Below are 17,717 nucleotides of genomic sequence, written 5' to 3' on the forward strand. Positions count from 1 at the left end.
TAGCCATGATAGGCTACATAAATCTTTACGTAGCCTATCATGTCTTTTTTTTTCCCCACAAGCCTGGAAATGGCGGCGGCCAGTCAGAAAACCATCCGGAGCCGCCGCCGGAGCCGCCGCCGCCTGGAACATCCGCCCTAGGTGAGTCCCGTCCCAGGGGGGATCCGCGGTGGGGTAGGGGGTGGCAGGTCATTCCACCACGGAGATCGGGGGCCGAATGCACTGGCATTCAGCCTCACTGAGATCCATGGCAGAATTGTCTGACATCCCTATCATAGACTAGACTCTACTCTGTAAGGATCAGCCCATATCTTTAACATGGCCATAATAGAAGTCACATACTTCAAACTACTACTTACATGTGACTGATACTGTCTTTCCTTCCCTCTTCACTCTCTCCTTAGCTCATATATGGCTCTGCTCCAGTGATAAATGGTAAAACCCCAGGCCTTCCATTCTACAACATGACCCCTAAGGAAGCACTTCAAAATAAAGGGATTCTGTCTTTACTTCTGTATTTTCAATGGACATGGATTGGAGCCATTGTTATGGATAGTGACAATGGAGAAAGATTTGTGCAAATGGTAGTTCCGCTGTTTTCCCAGAGTAGTGTGTGCTTTGCCTTCATAGAAAGAATCCCCATGTTAATTTCTGTTTCTGAAATGGAGAACCTCGTAGAAGAAGGGGCAAAAATATACGATAAAGTCATGAATAGCAAAGCCAATGTTATGCTGTTCTATGGAGAGTCTAATTCAATGGTGTATTTGAGATGGTTGCCATATCTGTCAGAATTAAAGGATGTGACAAAGAAGCCAAAAGGTATAGTGTGGATAATGACAGCCCAGATGGAACTCACTTCGTTGGTCTATCAGAGGGACTGGAATACACAAATGCTCCATGGATCTCTGTCCTTCACAATTCACTCTAATGACCCACCAGGATTTAAGCAATTTCTGGAGAACAGAAATCCTTCCAGCACAACAGGAGATGGTTTTATCAGGGACTTTTGGCAACAGGCCTTTGCCTGTGTATTCCCAAACCAAGATGAGGGGACAGTGAGTGGGGATATTTGTACTGAGGAGGAGAAGCTGGAGAGCCTTCCTGGAACTTTTTTTGAAATGAGCATGACTAGCCACAGCTACAGCACCTACAATGCTGTCTATGCTGTGGCCCATGCGTTACATACCATGTCCTCATCTGGAGTCAAACACAGAACAATGGTGGACAGAAGAGGAGTAAAGCTTCAGAATCAACAGATGTGGCAGGTAATGTTCTGAACTACAGCTGTGCGCAAATGGCTTCTCAAAATTCTCCAGCCTATTTGTGGGCAGAGGAATTGGGGAGGGGGGATTTTACCAAATTTCTCCTAGGGCAGGAGAAATTCTCCAACAGTTTCTCACAGACAGGGCTCACGATTGGCAAGGCTTGTAGCACAGCTTCTTTCATTTTTCCTAAAGTTTTTGGTTTATACAACTGCTTCTGTAGGTGGCAACAGCATCAACTGTGTTGAGGCTTCCACTTTTTTGGCAGAATTTTGAATTTCTTTTGGTTGTATTTTTGAGCTTACCTAATCACAGCTAGGGATGTACGAAAGTCACTTCCCTTTTCGCGGATGTGATTCGCATAGGGGGGGAGGCACTCCGTCCTTCCCCCTGGAATCCTCGATGGGGGGGAGGCGATCCGGTCCTCCCCCCTGGAATCCTGCCCGGCCAGCTCCACTCCACAGAGGCTCTGCGGAACAGCCAGCTAGGGCCATCTGCAGCTGGAGTTCCGGCTGCGGACGGGCTGCTGCGGACACAAATGGCAGCCGCCGTAGCGGCCGCCATTTGCTTCCAGCCAGGCTGCCATGATAGGCTACGTAAGTAGTTATGTATCCTATCACGGCAGGCCCCCCCCCAAAAAAAACAGCATACACAAATGGGCAGCTATGGCGGCCGCCATTTGCGCTCCCTATTTTTCATCGTTTTATCCTACATAAATATTTACGTAGGCTATTACGGTGGGGAAAAAAGGGAATGCAAATAGCGTAGTGGGAGCCATTTGTGTTCCTTTTTCCCCCTATCATTTTAGCCTACGTAAATATTTACGTAAGCTATTACGGTGAAAAAAGGAATGCAAATTGCTCTCACTATGCTATTTGTGTTCCCCTTTTTTTTCGCCGCAATAGCTTACGTAAATATTTATGTAGGCTAAAACAGTGAAAAAAAGGGAACGAAAATGGTGGCCGCCATAGCCACTGCCATTTGTGTACGCTGTTGTTGTTTTTTGCTTGCTGTGATAGGCTATGTAAATACTTATGTAGCCTATCATGGCAAACAGCAGATGCAAATGGCAGCCGTGGCAGCTGGTCGAAAGACCAGCCGCTGCCGGAGCCACCGCCGCCAGAACATCCACCCCAGGTAAGCTTCGTCCCGAGGGGGAATCCATGGGGGGGCCGTTCCACCATGGGTTTTGGGGGGCTGAATGCCAGTGCATTCAGCCTCACTGAAATCCATGGCGGAATTCTCCGCCATCCCTAATCACGGCAAGGTGGCCAAGGGTGCTGCGTGTGTTTTCTTTATTACGCATCTTTCCATTGCCCTGCAGCTTCCCAGGCCGCCTGCACTTTCTGAACTGAAAAAGCCGCATGGCAGGAATTGCCTCATGATGGCTTCCTCATGATAGCTTGAACTGAAATGAAGGCAGCTGAGGAAGCTACAGGCTGCCACAGAGATTATTGTACAATGACAGACAGGACACTCATGCACACTCCTCAGCCACCTCATAAGTAAGGTAAGCACAAGAACCTCTGACCCAACCCATGAGAATTTCTCTGAAATTTCTCCTCCTCTGAATTTCTTTTCGAAAGCAATTTCTTTTCTATCAAATTGAATGAGAATGGTCGAAAAACATGTGGGAGAAATTTTCACCACAGCACTATTCTGAACACCCTCATATGACAGTGCATAAGGCCTTGAGAACTATAATAGGTCCCAGTCCGTGTAGTAAACTGTCCCCCTTCTCTTCCTGCTCTGACACACTCATCTTCCTTCTCTTCTAAGACATCTAGAACTAATGCAACAGTCCACACTACATCCAGCTTTCTCTGGGTGCTTGTAGACATGGCAATGTTCCACTTCGAGCTGAATAGCAACTCTGATTTGAGCCCTCTGGAATCCAAGTGTAGTTGGTCTGGCTATCCTCCTTTCTTAGGCCCCATTGTTGCCTCTGCCTTTACATAGAGTGAGGCAACCACCTAAGGCATCTGACTTTTGGTGTGATCAAAGGGATGGTTAGTTATTTCCTTCATTATTGATTGTTGCCTTCTTACTATGGTCTATTTACTGTGGTCTATTTACAGTGGGGATGCAGTGCTATTTGGTGATCTGCCTTAGGCAGAAAAATGTCTTTGGCTGGCCTGCTAGTCTCAAACATTGTGGAGAGGTGTAGATGTTGTTTGGACCTTGGTTTGCATGGGCAAGAAGGGAAGGGTTAAAGTGATAGAGCTGATTCCTATAAAAGAGGAACCGGCCACAGAGAAGGAAAAGTCCGGAGGGAAATGTCTAGAGCAATCTATAGAGGCCATAATATGCCCCCCCCCCAGCAAACAATGGAACACCTAGACGATGGCTTATCAGGACCTGGGAAGAATGGTTTTTGCTCACAGCGTCATATGGATATGACATCTAAAGGGACTGAACAAAGTGTGGCTATTCCACAGTAAATACCCAGTCTGGAAGCAACCTCTGTTTTCCTCTTTGAGTATACCATATGGACAATGTACATTTGGAATTTTGCTGCTTCACATAGTGTTATTCCTCTTGTTATCTCTGAGTTATAAAGGATGAGCCAATCTTCTTGCACCCAAAACATTCCAAAATGTGGATCCAAACCTCCATGAGTAGCATCCGCTCTTGCATTTTTGCTGATTAACATAATGATTCCTTTGTATCATAAAGGGTTAACAGTTTTTCATCAATCTTCACCTACTCAAAAGCTGTCTATGGTATCATTCTGCTGCTGAGTTAGCTTTTGGTGTGAAAAATCCATCTGTAGCATTTTCTAAACCCTTGACTTTTACTTTTCAACCTAGCTCCATCGCTTATTGAGACATGTTTCATTTAACAACAGTGCTGGGAACAAAATTTCCTTTGACCATAATGGAGACATCTTAGCTGGATTTGATGTGATCAACTGGATTGTTTCCTCAAACCAATCTTTTTACAGAATGAAGGTTGGGTGGATGGACCCTGAGGCTCCTCCAGAACAAGCCTTCTTCATCAAAGAAGATGCCATAACATGGCACAGCTGGTTTAATCAGGTAGGCTTCAATCCTTGGGAGTTTGGGAAATCTTCCCATTTGAACCAGCATTCTCTGTGCAGATGGGCAAAGTACATGTCATTGGAGAAAATGCACACCTATAAAAACTGATCTTGATTGAAAAAAGTGATCACAGAATTGGAAGGGACTTCAAAGTTCATCTAGTTCAACCCTCTGCCCATGTCGGAAACTCACTGCTATGGCATCCCTGATATGTAGGTGGCCATCCCACCACTACTAAAAACCTCTTACGAGGGAGGGTATTCCACATCCAAAGGCAGGCTCTTGTGGCAGATGCTGTGGTTGAGAGATTCTCTGAACCAGGAGATTCTCTATATTGTCAGTAAGTTGGCAACCACTGGTTACCTGTCTACTGTGTATATAGTCAGATTTCTCCAAAAAACAGACACCATCTAGAGCAAGCTCAGCATTTCACTCTTGATATACATGATACAGAATTCTATTTCTTAAGAAACACTCTCTCGGACAAGATGTGTCTTTTTGTCTGTTACTACAAAGTATTAGCATAACACTACTAAATGCAAGATTTAGTAGTGTTATGCTAATTTGGCACCGCCATTTGCGTACGTGCTTTTTTTCCCCCCCAAAGTCACCCGTGATAGGCTACATGACGATTTACGTAGGCTATCATGGCTGACTTTGGAAATCTAGCTGTGATAGGCTACGCAAATCGTTACGTAGCCTATCACAGGTGTGTGTGTTTTTGGGTTTTTTTTACTTTTTTTTCGTGGCTGGGGAGACAGGGCGCTCCTCCCCGGCTGGAATTTCGCTGGTGAGGGATGGGGCACCTCCCCCCCCGGCCTGAATTTCGGCCGGGCGAGGCAGGGCGCCTCCCCCCCTCACCTGAACTTTGGGGGGAGCAGCAAAGCGCCTCCCCCCCACTGCAAAGCAAGCTGCAGGACAAGGTAAGTCCCTTTCGTCCATCCCTAAGCCCATCCAAACTTGACTGAAATGTCTTCTCCTGAAAGAAACAGATAGGACGTCCCCAGAACCTTAAGGATGTGAAGCTCCTTATTCTGCTCTTTCATTCATGGTTTAGGCCCAGCCTCTTTCTGTATGTACTGAAAGTTGCCGTCCTGGTTCCAGCAAGAAAATGAAGGAGGGGGAGCCATTTTGCTGCTATGGTTGTATCCCGTGTCCAGAAGGAAAGATTTCAGACCAAGAGGGTAAGAAAATACACAGATTTATCAAAAAGAATGACTCTTCCCAAAAAGAATATGGATGCATCAGGGTTACCTTTCTTCAATATTTATGGCATGATTGGAAGGTTTGCTAAGCTGCTGAAGAGGAAGGGATCTGATGTGTCTGTCTGGGGTGGGGTTCTTAGCTGTGAGCTATAATTTATATGTAGCAACCATCATTCATGCCTTTGTCAAGTTCATTCATCACTGCAATATACTTGACTTGGGTCTTTCTTTGAACAGTCTTGAGATGTTGCAGCTGGTACAGAAAAACAAGGCTATTCCTTCATAAACATGGGATACCCCTGTGCAGAAAAAGGAGGCCAGTCCTTAAGAAACATGGCATACTGATCACCTGATTAGCACAACTCTTTTTTCTCATCTAGCTTCCTACGTTCTTCTTTCTAAGACAAGAACTGCTCCTTTATACCTACAAAGCTCTAACACACATTTTACAGTATTAGCAATGACTGGAACCCTATTCAGGCATTATACCTATACAGGTATTATGTGGTGGGGGGACTTAGATCGCTAGAAGCCATTCCACTTTTTGATAGGGGTGTCAAAGAATTTCTCACCGAAACTTCGGGGGGGCAAGTGCCAACGTATTCAGCCCCCCGAAGTAGTTTTGGGGAGAAATTCATAGATTACATAGACTACGGCAAAAATAAGGGCAACGCTATTTGCTTTGCCCTTATTTTTGCCGTAGTCTACGTAAAGATTTACGTAGACTACAGCGACCAAATAAGGAACGCAAATGGCGGCTCCCTATGGGGGCCGCCATTTGCGTACGCGCTTTTTTTTTTTTTTTAAGTCACCCATGATAGGCTACGTGACGATTAATGTAGCCTATCACGGCTGACTTTGCAGATCTAGCTGTGATAGGCTACGTAAATCATTACGTAGCCTATCATGGGGCATTTTTTTTTTACTTTTCTGTTGAAGTTCGCGGCCGGGGAGACAGGGCGCTTCTCCCCGGCCTGAATTTCGGCTGGGGGTGAGGCGGGAAGCCTCCCCCGCGGCCTGAATTTCAGCCGGGCGAGGCGGGAAGACACCCCCCGCTCGCATGAACTTCGGGGGGAGAAGCGAAGCGCCTCCCCCCCACCACGAAAAAAGCTGCGGGACAAGGTAAGTCCCTTTCGTACATCCCTACTCTTTGATGCTTTCCCTATCCTGCATGTTACAGATGGACTGGCCATTGCACCTTCTGGCCTGGTGGTGCTATTCCTGAATGGCAGGGTGGTTAAGAAGATCTCATTCATCATGTTATGATCGTTGATGAGGGAGACAACCTGACATACATTACTGAGATGTACACAAGGGTGAGCTGGGCAATGTAGACTTGACCCATTTTGCCAGTCCAGGTGGGATGGAAAGTCACTATGATCCATAAAAGTGCATTTTGGCTTACCAGAACACCATCCTATCCTATGAGGGCCTGTACCTTGCTTTGGGCCAACATGACAGACTGGGAATGCTATTTGTGTATCACCTACCCTGCTACACAATGGTCTCTCCAAATGAGACAGTTTCAGCTGTGGTGATGGAGAACCCTAGGATTCTTGGTCCTGGGGAACTTCAACGCCCACATTGAGGCTGCCTTATCATGGCTGCTTGGGACTTCATGTTCTCCATGACAACCGTGGGGATTTTTGTCACTAGGGATGGTGCGGCTGCTTGGCTGAGTCCAGGAGTCCAACAAACTCCCCCCTGCTCATGCCTCCAGGCTGCGCATGAAGCACTGCTGCCCCCATTTGAACCCCCCATTCTCCTTGAGCCCCTGCCCCTACCCTGAGCTGTTTGAGAGTGTCCATCGTTCCCACAAATGGTGACTTGGGAAGTTCCATAAATTTTATGCTGTGCACATAGTGGCTGTAAAGGCCCCATCTATCCAACATTACAGGCGTAAATGGACTGTGGTTTTATCTGTCCTAGTGAATCCAATATTAGAGTCCCCTGGAGTCTTGCTGTGATAGTTTTAGGGATGTACGAAAGTCACTTACCTTTTCGAAGGGTGACATTTGTGGTGGGGGGGAGGCACTCCATCCCTCCTCCCGAAATTCTGGCCGGGGGGGAGGCGCTCCATCCCTCCCCCTGAAAACTGGCTGGCCGGCTCCGCTCTGGAGGGATTCTGCGGAGCCGCCAGCCGGCTCCGCCAGCGGCCGGACATCCAGCTGCTGGCTAGAAGGGAAGCAAATGGCGGCAGCCATAGCCGCTGCCGTTTGCGTCCCTGCAGTCAGCTGTGATAGGCTATGTAAATGTTTACATAGCCTATCACGGCTGATTTAAAAGAAAAAAAACAACAACCCGCGTATGCAAATGGCGGCGCCCATAGGTGCCGCCATTTGCGTTCCTTATTTTGGCACATCTTAGTCTATGTAAACATTTACGTAGACTAAGACGGCGAAAATAAGGGGAACGCAAATAGCGTAGCATCTACGCTATTTGCGTTCCCCTTATTTTCGCCGTCTTAGTCTACATAAATGTTTATGTAGACTAAGATGTGCCAAAATAAGGAACACAAATGCATTTGCGTACGGGTGTGTTTTTTTTCCTTTTAAATCAGCCGTGATAGGCTACGTAAATCTTTACACAGCCTATCACTTTTTTAATTTTTTTGTTTTTTTAACTGGAAATGGCGGCAGCGGCAGCCGGTCGGAAGACCAGCTGCTGCAGCCGCCGCCACCGCACCGCCGCCGGAGCCGCTGCTGGAGCTGCTGCCGCTGCCAGGAAGATCCGCCCAAGGTAAGTCCCGTCCCGGGGGGGCGGGGGGCAGACCATTCCGCCACCGATTTCGGGGGATCCCTGAGATCCCCGAAATCCGTGGCGGAATTCTCTGACATCCGTAGATAGTTTAAAAAAGATTTTGAGGAGAAATCTCCGACCTGCATGCTGATGTGAATCCCACTACTCATACATCTGTGAGGTATCCAGTGCATTGTATTTTCCTGTTTTTTGAGATTCATTTCAGTTTTTGAAGCCTGAGGATCGAGACAAAATGCTTGCATCTGTGTGATCCACCACATGTAAGGATGTATGAATCCCTTACCTCTGGGTCCGCTGGGGGGTCCACCGGGGGGAAGGCGATCCGGTCCTCCCCCCGGAATCCTCCCCAGCTGGCTCTGCTCCGCAGTGAGTCTGCAAAGCTGCCGGCCAGGGCCGGCTGCTACTGGACTTCCAGCCACGGCCTGTCTTCAGATGCAAATGGCGTTCGGCGTAGCAGACGCCATTTGTGTCCCTGCCTTTTACCGTGATAGGCTACATAAATCTTTACATAGCCTATTACAGCAAAGAGCAGGGATGCAAATGGCATAGCGGATGCCATTTGTGTCCCTGCTCTTTGCTGTAATAGGCTACGCAGGGATGTACGAAAGTCACTTACCTTTTCGCGGATTGATTCGCAGTGGGGGGGAGGCGTTCTGGCCCTCCCCCAAATCCTCAATGGGGGGGAAGCGATCCGGTCCTCCCCCCCAGAATCCTGGCTGGCTGGCTCCGCTCCATGGCAGCTCCATGGAGAAGCCGGCCAGGGCTGTCCGCAGCTGGAGTTCCGGCTACGGACTGGTTGCTGCAGACGCAAATGGCGGCCAGGCTGCCATGATAAGCTACGTAAGTATTTACATAGCTTATCATGGCAAGCAAAACAAAAACAAAAACAGTGTACCCAAATGGCGGCAGCTACAGCGGCCGCCATTTGCGTTCCGTATTGTTCGCCGTTTTAGCCTACGTAAATATTTACGTAGGCTATTATGGTGGAAAAAAAGGGGAATGCAAATAGCGTAGTGGGCGCTATTCGCATTCCTTTCCCCCCCACTGTTTTAGCCTACATAAATATTTACGTATTACGCTATTAGGGTAATAGTAGGGATGTACGAAAGTCACTTACCTTCTCACGAAATTGATTCACGGTGGGGGGGAGGCGCTCCGCCCCTCCCCCCGAAATTCTGGTGGGGGGAGGCGCTCCATCCCTCCCCCCGAAATTCTGGCCGGGGGACAGGTGCTCCATCCCTCCCCCCCCGAATCCTAGCTGGACGGGTGTGCAAATGGCGGCGGCCGTAGCCGCCGGCGTTTGCGTCCCTGCAGTCAGCCATGATAGTAAAAACAAAAAACACGGCTGAGTAAAAACAAAAACCAAAAAACCGCGCATAAGCAAATGGCGGTGCCCATGGGCGCCGCCATTTGCATTCCTTATTTTGGCACGTGTAGTCTACGTAACCATTTACGTAGACTACATCGAAAATAAGGGGAACGCAAATAGCGTAGACACTGTAATAGCCTACGTAGGATAAAACGGCGAAAAATAGGGAACGCAAATGGCGGTCGCCATAGCCACCGCCATTTGCGTACGCTGTTGTGTTTTTGTTTTGCTTGCCATGATACGCTACGTAAATACTTACATAGCCTATCATGTCAAATAGCAGATGCAAATGGTGGCTGCGGCAGCCGGTCAAAAGACCAGCTGCCGCCACCGCCGAAGCCGCTGCCAGAGCCGCCGCTGCCGGAATATCCATCCCAGGTAAGCTTCGTCCCAGGGGGAATCTGCGGGGAGGCGGGGGGTGGGAGGCCATTCCACCACAGAATAGAATAGAATAGAATAGAATAGAATAGAATAGAATAGAATAAAACTTTATTACGGTCAAAGACCAGCTCAAAAAAGGAACTACATAAAAACATTAAAATTATCTGCCATATATCCCCAATCAAATTAATAGACATTTCAACACAATGTAATACTAATGTAATGCATATCAGCCATATTGGATGAATGGCATTACTCTCCAAACTTTGTCTTTCATCCAACTAGGTAAGTCCGAGCTCCCTCAGCATATTTCTTCGAACACGTATCGCGGCTGCAAAAAATGTGGCGACACTATACGTAAATGTCAATTTAGTGTCAGACAACAATATGTAGACATATTGTTGTCCTGTACGTCCCAGAAAGCGATTTTTCAGTGGGGAGATGAGTACAGCATGAATATCTCTATAAAATATACACCACAGCAAAACGTGCTCTGTTGTTTCTATCTGTTCCATGCCACAGGGGCAGAGTCGGTCTGACCAGGGGATCTTTTTGTACCGTTCCTCCAAAACTGCCGAGGGGAGTCCATTTAGACAGGCCAAGGTAAATGCCCTTCTATGTTTATGCAGTTCCAGTTGCTCAAGATAGGGTGCAGCTGTTACAATGTATCTATAGTCCTCCCTGAGATAGAATTCTGGGGCACTATTGAGGTCACTTTGTCTCTCAATATCTGCAATGCGCTGCTTGATAGTCTCCATTGCCTGATCAAAACCCATATTTAATAAAGTCCGCAACGGAAGCCCCAAGAAAGCTATTTTCTGTTCAGTTGACTGAATCCAACTGGATTTAAAATCGTCTTGCAAAATTAGTGGGGCAAGGCCAGTAGGAAAATATGACAGTCTAAGTCGGTACACAAGAATAGCCACCCAGACCCTAGCTTCAATTTTGATCTGGCCAGTCTCTAATCTTATCTTTGCATTGGAGACATCCCTAGGAACACCCAATATTGCCCTCAAAAATTTTGATTGTACACGTTCTAATGTTTGGATATTCGGGAAAGGCCCCAATTGAGAGCCGTACAATAATTGCGCTAGTACTTTTGCTTGGTATAATTGGAGGGCTAAAGGGATATAGTGGTTGCCTTTCATTCTCATAAATTGTGCTATTGTGGATGAGCTTCTCTGTGCGTTTAATGCCACATATTCGCCGTGAGCCTTCCTGGAACCATTTGCTTGGAAGACTACCCCTAAATATTTGAATTGAGAAACCTGCTCAATCTTATGTTGGTTTATCATTCATGATCTAATTTTTGGTCTTTTTGCAAAAGTCATGATTTTTGTTTTTTGATAATTGATCATCAGATCTTCTTCTTCACAGTATTCAGTCAACTTCCGCAGTGCTCTTGTAAGCCCAATTGGAGTCCTTGAGATAATAGCAGCATCATCTGCATATAGTAAAGTGGTTATATGCCTCCCCGCAATTTTGGGGGGATGAAAATCGGTATGGTTTAGCTGGTCTACCATTGAATTGATGTAGAAGTTGAACAAAAGTGGGGCAAGAATGCAGCCTTGCTTGACCCCTTTTTTTGTTGGAACAGCCTTTGTAAGGTGGCCATGAGCACTACATCTGACCTTAAGGGAGGTGTCCCTATATAGAGTCTGAATGAGTAGGAGCAGGTGCCTATCAATGCTGGAGGCCTCTAATTTCTTCCATAGTTTGACCCTCGAGATAGAGTCAAAAGCTGCCTTAAGGTCTATAAAGTCTACATAAAGTGAGGTGACCTTGTTTGAGATGTATTTCTCGATGAGATGCTGTAGTACCAAGCATTGATCTATGGTAGATCGACCCTCCCTGAATCCTGCCTGCTCCTCCGCCAATATCATATCCTGTTCCAGCCAGTCTTTAAGCTTCCTATATAAGTGCCTGGTGTATAATTTACCAATAGTATTTAATAAACTGATGGGTCTGTAATTTGCGGGGTCGTCTCTCTTTCCTTACTTGAATATAGGAACAATAATGGCAGAACCCCAATCTTCTGGTGTCTGCCCAGTCATGTCAATGTAGGAGAATAGTGATGCTAGAGCTGGGCCCCACCATTCTAAGTTATTTTTGTCCACCTCAGAAGGGATCAGATCTTCACCCGGTGCTTTGCCTGTTTTCATCTGGGCAACTAGATCATAAATTTCTGAAGCCAGGACCGGGGGCCAAGGCAGAGCATCTTCAAGTGCAATATTCCAGGCCACATGGGCAGCATCAGAATCCTTGTATAACTGATGGAAATGCTTCTCCCAAGCCTTTGGATGAATATAACAGTCTGGCAATGTTGGTCCACAAATTGGTGAGATCTTTACCAACTGCCAGAATATGGTCGGATCCTTAGATTTGGCTGCTTGAATCAGTTTCTCAGAGTTCTCCTTCCAAGCCTTTTTTTTCTTTTGTATCAATAGCTGTTTGTAGGATTTTTTCTGTTCAAGAAGATCTTGAGCCACCTTCAGATCAGAACTGAATTTACACTTTTGATAGGCCTTCTGTAAGGCTTTTTTTGCTTGAACACATTCCCTATCGAACCAGGGCTTCGAGGGTGGATGGTGCTGTTGTTGAGGCACCCTTACTCTCCGAGTGAAGGCTTATTTCAATTCTCAGGCTAACTCCTGATAGAATTCCACCGGGCTCATTATTTGGGTGTTAAGTATTAGAGATGTCCTAATGTTTTGCATGTTGTCTGATGCAAGAATGGCCCGTAATTCCATGTCCATCCTTGGAGTCCATTTGACACGACAGTAAGCTTCCCCTTCAGGGAATATCATAGGCATATAGCGATTGGCACTTCAAAGATAGGGGTGCGGGGCTTTCCAAGTCAATAAGACTGGGAGATGATCACTGTGAAGTTTTGGGACGACCTCCATGTCCTTCAAAAAGGGAATCAAGTTTGTTGATACAATGAGATAGTCTATTTGACTCATTCTGGTTCCCACCAGATAGGTAAATTCCGCTGGATGGTCTTTCCCGAATGCACCATGAGGAATGTGCAGGTTGAGCCTTGTAGTCAATTGATGTAGTAAGAGCCCAGAATAGTTGGATTTTATATCTTTAGATTGTCGAGTAAATGGAAGGCCATTTATGGAAGGTGTAGGGGGATAAGCTTTTTGTTGGAAATATAGGGCATGATCACTTGGACCCATCCTGGCATTAAAGTCTCCTCCCAAAATCGCATATGTATTGGGATAGGATTGGAGCAGATCTGCTACATATGTTTCAAATTCTGCCCAAATTTCCCCAGTCTGTAATTTCTTCTTTTGAGGGGGAAGATAAACATTTATTATCAACAGATCCCATCGCTCAAAGTGAGCAAGGACAGCCATTGCATGTTGTTTATAGGATGGCAGCATCCTTGTGCTTACTCACAAAGACGTAGCAATTAAGATTCCTATACCTCCTTTACATCTTCCGTGTCCCTCCCCAGGGACTGCTCCAATAGAATATGATTGAAAACCATTAAACAGCAAATTCCCCTGGACCCATGTTTCTTGTAGCAGTACAATATCTTTGGAAGAGAGATAGTCTTTTGATTCAGGGTCCTGCAGGGTTCCAGTCCAGCCATTTATATTCCATGTTGTAAGGCCAATTTTATTTATATGCTGGTTGTTTGCATGTCATTGGGACTCAGGAGTGATACTTTCCAACTCCTGGGCACCCTTTTTTACTTCCCTCAGCTCAGTTGTTAGTTCTGAGGCCAGTCCAACTGAGGGGACAGGTGAGTTCATCCAATTCTCTCCCAATGGGGAATCAACTTGGGGATATAACACACCTGATTTTAAATGGTGTCCAGTCATCCCTTGAGGGCTGGAGGCACTAACTTGGAATATCGGAGGGGCCTGGCAGTCTGCTTCTGCAGCATCATCTGGCTCTGTACTAAGCTGAATACTTGTTGAATTTTGTAATCCTTCTATACATTTCTCAGTAGAAGTCTGAGGCCTCTGGGTCTGGATCTCATCCAGCATCGTTTCTAGATCTATTGAAGATATTTCACACATTACATAGGAGTTGTAGTTCTTCCTTTCCAGTGCAGGGAGTGGCCTTATTGGGGTCAACTCCCTTATCCCCATCAGTGCTTCCATCTCTAATTCCACTTCCCTGTCATCCATTATGACAGTCTGTGGCATGCATAGCTCAGGTGAGTTTCCAGTGTCAGATTTAGCCATTCTGCTATACGATTGTAGGTTTGAAACTGGTGTTATTTCTGGGGTCATTGTTACCATAGGCTTTTCTTTGGTCAATAAAGAGTGGAGCAGTCTATTATCCAGTTCCACATTGTCAGTTGGTTTCATATCAGAGTCTAAATTATCAGGGGTGCCCAAATTTAGGTCCAGGGAGCTCATAAGGGCTAGACTTGTGTGGGTAGAAGAGTCAAGATCTAAATTATCGCTATCTCTCTCCAAGGCCAGATCTTGTTCATGTAATCTGATTCTCATTGGTATTAGTAGCTCATCCAGTTTGTTCCTTAATTTTAAGAGTCCATCCTGCTCGACTGGGTGGTTAGGAGCCAGCTCACGGTAATTATTCTTTAGCAGTTTATCTTTCTTCTCATGGCTAGACTCCTCCACAGCTGTCCGAATTGTTGATGATGAAGTGGTGCCATAGTTAACCGTTCTGACTCTGGCAAGGGCTCTAACTCCAAGCTCTTTAAAAACTCTCTGAGGGGTTATACCATATCCTCTTAGGTACTGTGCTGAGTGGAAAAGTTGCAAAGGCACATATGTTGACTTAAAATCTAGGAATAATCTTTTGCAGTCCATTTGCGATGGCAGAAAGTGGAAGTGTTTTAAATCTAATGGGGGTATAACACAATTCAGTAATTCTGCCAGAGAGGTAAGGATTCTTTTCTTATTTGACCAAAGCTGTGCATCTTTCTTTGGGAAGCATATGAGGACCTGATTTGTTTGGAGTATTCTTTGTACTTTCCCTTTTGTCTTGTGTTGTACATATTGCCTTCGCTCAAGGTTAAAAGAGGGGGGGCGTGTAACAATGGCGTCATCCTCGTTCCCACCTCTTTGCTCTAACTTAGATACTGGGTGAGCATACGTTTGGATTAAGGCTCCTAATTGCCCTTCAATTCTATTTAAATGCTCTAGAATTAAAATTAGAGTTTCTGCAGATATAAAGCAGATTTCACCCAGCTGAGGAGGGCAATTTGGCTGGGTAGGGAAAGCATACTCTGCCTTCTGACTGTTTACTTTCCGTCCTAGCGATTTATGCTTTCCTGCATTCTCCTTCACAGGGGTTTTAATTAATAGGCTGCTTTCTATCTCTTGGCAGACTGAGGTGCTTATAGGGGTTGTGGCCGATGCCGCCAGTCCATTCTTATTACTGTTTTTGATACTCACGGCATTCGTAGCCCCATTTGAGGGAAGGAAGCTTTCGATTCTAAGCTGTTTCTTCTTTCTCTCCTTTTCCAACTTTTCTTCTCTGGGACTTATAGTTTGCTGTCTCTTTCTTAATCTCCTCCTCCCTTTGGCTGTGAATAAATCCTTATTATTTTTCATGTTTGTGGCTTCACTTGTCCCAGTGTAGGTGGGAGCTGCATCTAGTCAATGTTACTCCATCGCCATCTTCCCCCGAAGTCCCATTCCACCACAGATTTCGGGTGAATTCACTGACTCACTGAAGTCCGTGGTGGAATTCTCCGCCATCCCTAGGGCTACGTAAAGATTTACTTAGCCTATCACAGCAAAAGGGAGGGATGCAAATGGCATCTGCTATTCCATTTGCATCCCTGCTCTTTGCTGTAATAGGCTGTGTAAAGATTTACGTAGCCTATCACGGCAAAAGGCAGGGATGCAAATGGCATCCACTATGCCGGATGCCATTTGTGTCCGAAGACAGGTAGCGGCGGATGGCAGCAGACGGCAGCGAATGGCCGGCAGGAAGTAGGATTTGGTCAGCACGGATTCCCCCGGGTGGCAGAGGTGATTCTTTTGTTCCACTGTGGACTCACTGGAGTCTGTGGCGGAATTCTCTGCCATGCCTAACCACATGCCCTCTCAACCCTTGTCCATCAAGGCAGTCACATGGGAGTGGTGAATGCATCACTACCTGATGGAGCAGTCCCCATGGCCTTGAAGGAAGTGGTAGTGTAGCAACAATGGGAAGAACCCTACCTGGATCCAGAGATTTATCATGACTATCATCCTGGCACAAATACCATACTTTTGAGCAAGGTGCTTGAGACTTTTGAGCATGGTGGTGACTCAGCTTCAGGCTTTCTTGGATGAAACTGATTACTTTGACCCACTTCAGTCTGGGTTCTGATCCCGTTTCATGACAGATTCAGTCTTTAACATCCAGATGGAGGACTTTCTCCAAGAGAGGGGGCAGGGGGACTGTGACCCTGTTATTTATTTATTTATTTATTTATTTATTTATTTATTTATTTATTTATTTTCTTAATCGCCCATCTGGCTGGTCACCCAGCCACTCTGGGTGATGTACAACAGTACAATTTAAAACAATAAAATTATACATTAAAACATTATTGAAAAATACCCTAACCCACCCCAAATGCCTGCCTGAATAACCAAATTTTCAGTGTGTGGCAGAAGCTCATTAAAGAGGGGGCATGACAGAGTTTCCTATGGAGGAAGTTCCACAGAGTGGGGGCCACCACAAAGAAGGCCCTCTCCCTCATCCTCACCAGCCTAGCTGTCCTGGCTGATGGGTCACTTACTTCCTATTGATCTCTCAGTGGCTGTTAATACCATTGACCATGGTGTCTTTCTGGACCATGTTTGTGAGTTGGGTGGTTGGGGCACCATTTTATGCTTGGTTGGCATGCATGAGGTTGGTTCCAGAGAATAACATTGGGTGACTGAACCTCAGCCCCCTGGCAGTTTATCTCTGGGGTGCGACAAAACAATATTTGACCCTAGCATCTATACAAAGCCATTGGGAAGAGTCATTAGGAGATTTGGGAGCAAGTGTCATCATTATGAGGGTGCCAGTCAGCTTTATTTCTCTGTAACATCTGATTCTGGAGAGGCTATCCATGTTCTGAAGCTTGATGCATATAGGCTGCATGAGGGCCAATACAATGAAACAGAATCCTGATCAGACAAATGCCCTATGGGTGGGCAGTTCCCAGATCCACGCACTGGGGTTTTTACTTGTTCTAGATGAGGTAGAACACCCTATGAAGAGAGAGATTTGATCTTTGGGGGTGCTCTTGGATCCTTCTTTGCCATTGGAGGCTCAGGTGACCTCAGCAACTTGAAGCATCCATTACCAACTTGGCTTAGTGTGACAACTATGCCCATTCCTGAAAAGGGATAGCCTAGCCATTGTGGTTCATGCACTGGTAACCTGAGAATTAGGTCACTGTCATACACTGTATGTGGAGGTGCCCTTATCGCTGGTTTGGAAGCTGCAGCTAGTGCAGAATGCAGCAGCTAGGGTCCTCAGTGAGGCATCCAGTTATGAACATATTACACATGTGTTAAAAGAACTGCATGGACTGCTTATCAACTACTGAGCCATATTCAAGATTTGGTTGTTGATGTACAAAACCCTAAATAACTCAGGACCAGGATACCTTGCAGACTGGCCACCCCTATATCCACCAAGTCAACCTTGAGGATCTTCAGAGGAGGCTTTGTTGGCTGTTCTGTGACCAACAGGATGTCTGCATGAAACATCACTAAAGCAG

At 46.2% G+C, this 17,717-nt stretch overlaps 1 protein-coding gene across 1 annotated transcript in view; it reads left to right on the forward strand.

The window, feature by feature from the left end:
• Nucleotides 1-17,717, forward strand: part of LOC146341890 (vomeronasal type-2 receptor 26-like) — a 38,614-nt gene that overhangs the window by 13,835 nt on the left and 7,062 nt on the right. Inside the window, exon 2 of the mRNA XM_084807730.1 lies at nt 13,732-13,772. Coding sequence (XP_084663856.1) covers nt 13,732-13,772 — 41 coding nt within the window. The remainder of the gene's footprint in view (nt 1-13,731; nt 13,773-17,717) is intronic.

This window comes from Heloderma suspectum, chromosome 6, assembly GCF_057233095.1.
Source record: "Heloderma suspectum isolate Gila_16-S chromosome 6, 16-S_ref, whole genome shotgun sequence".
Classification (NCBI taxonomy): Eukaryota; Metazoa; Chordata; class Lepidosauria; order Squamata; family Helodermatidae; genus Heloderma; species Heloderma suspectum.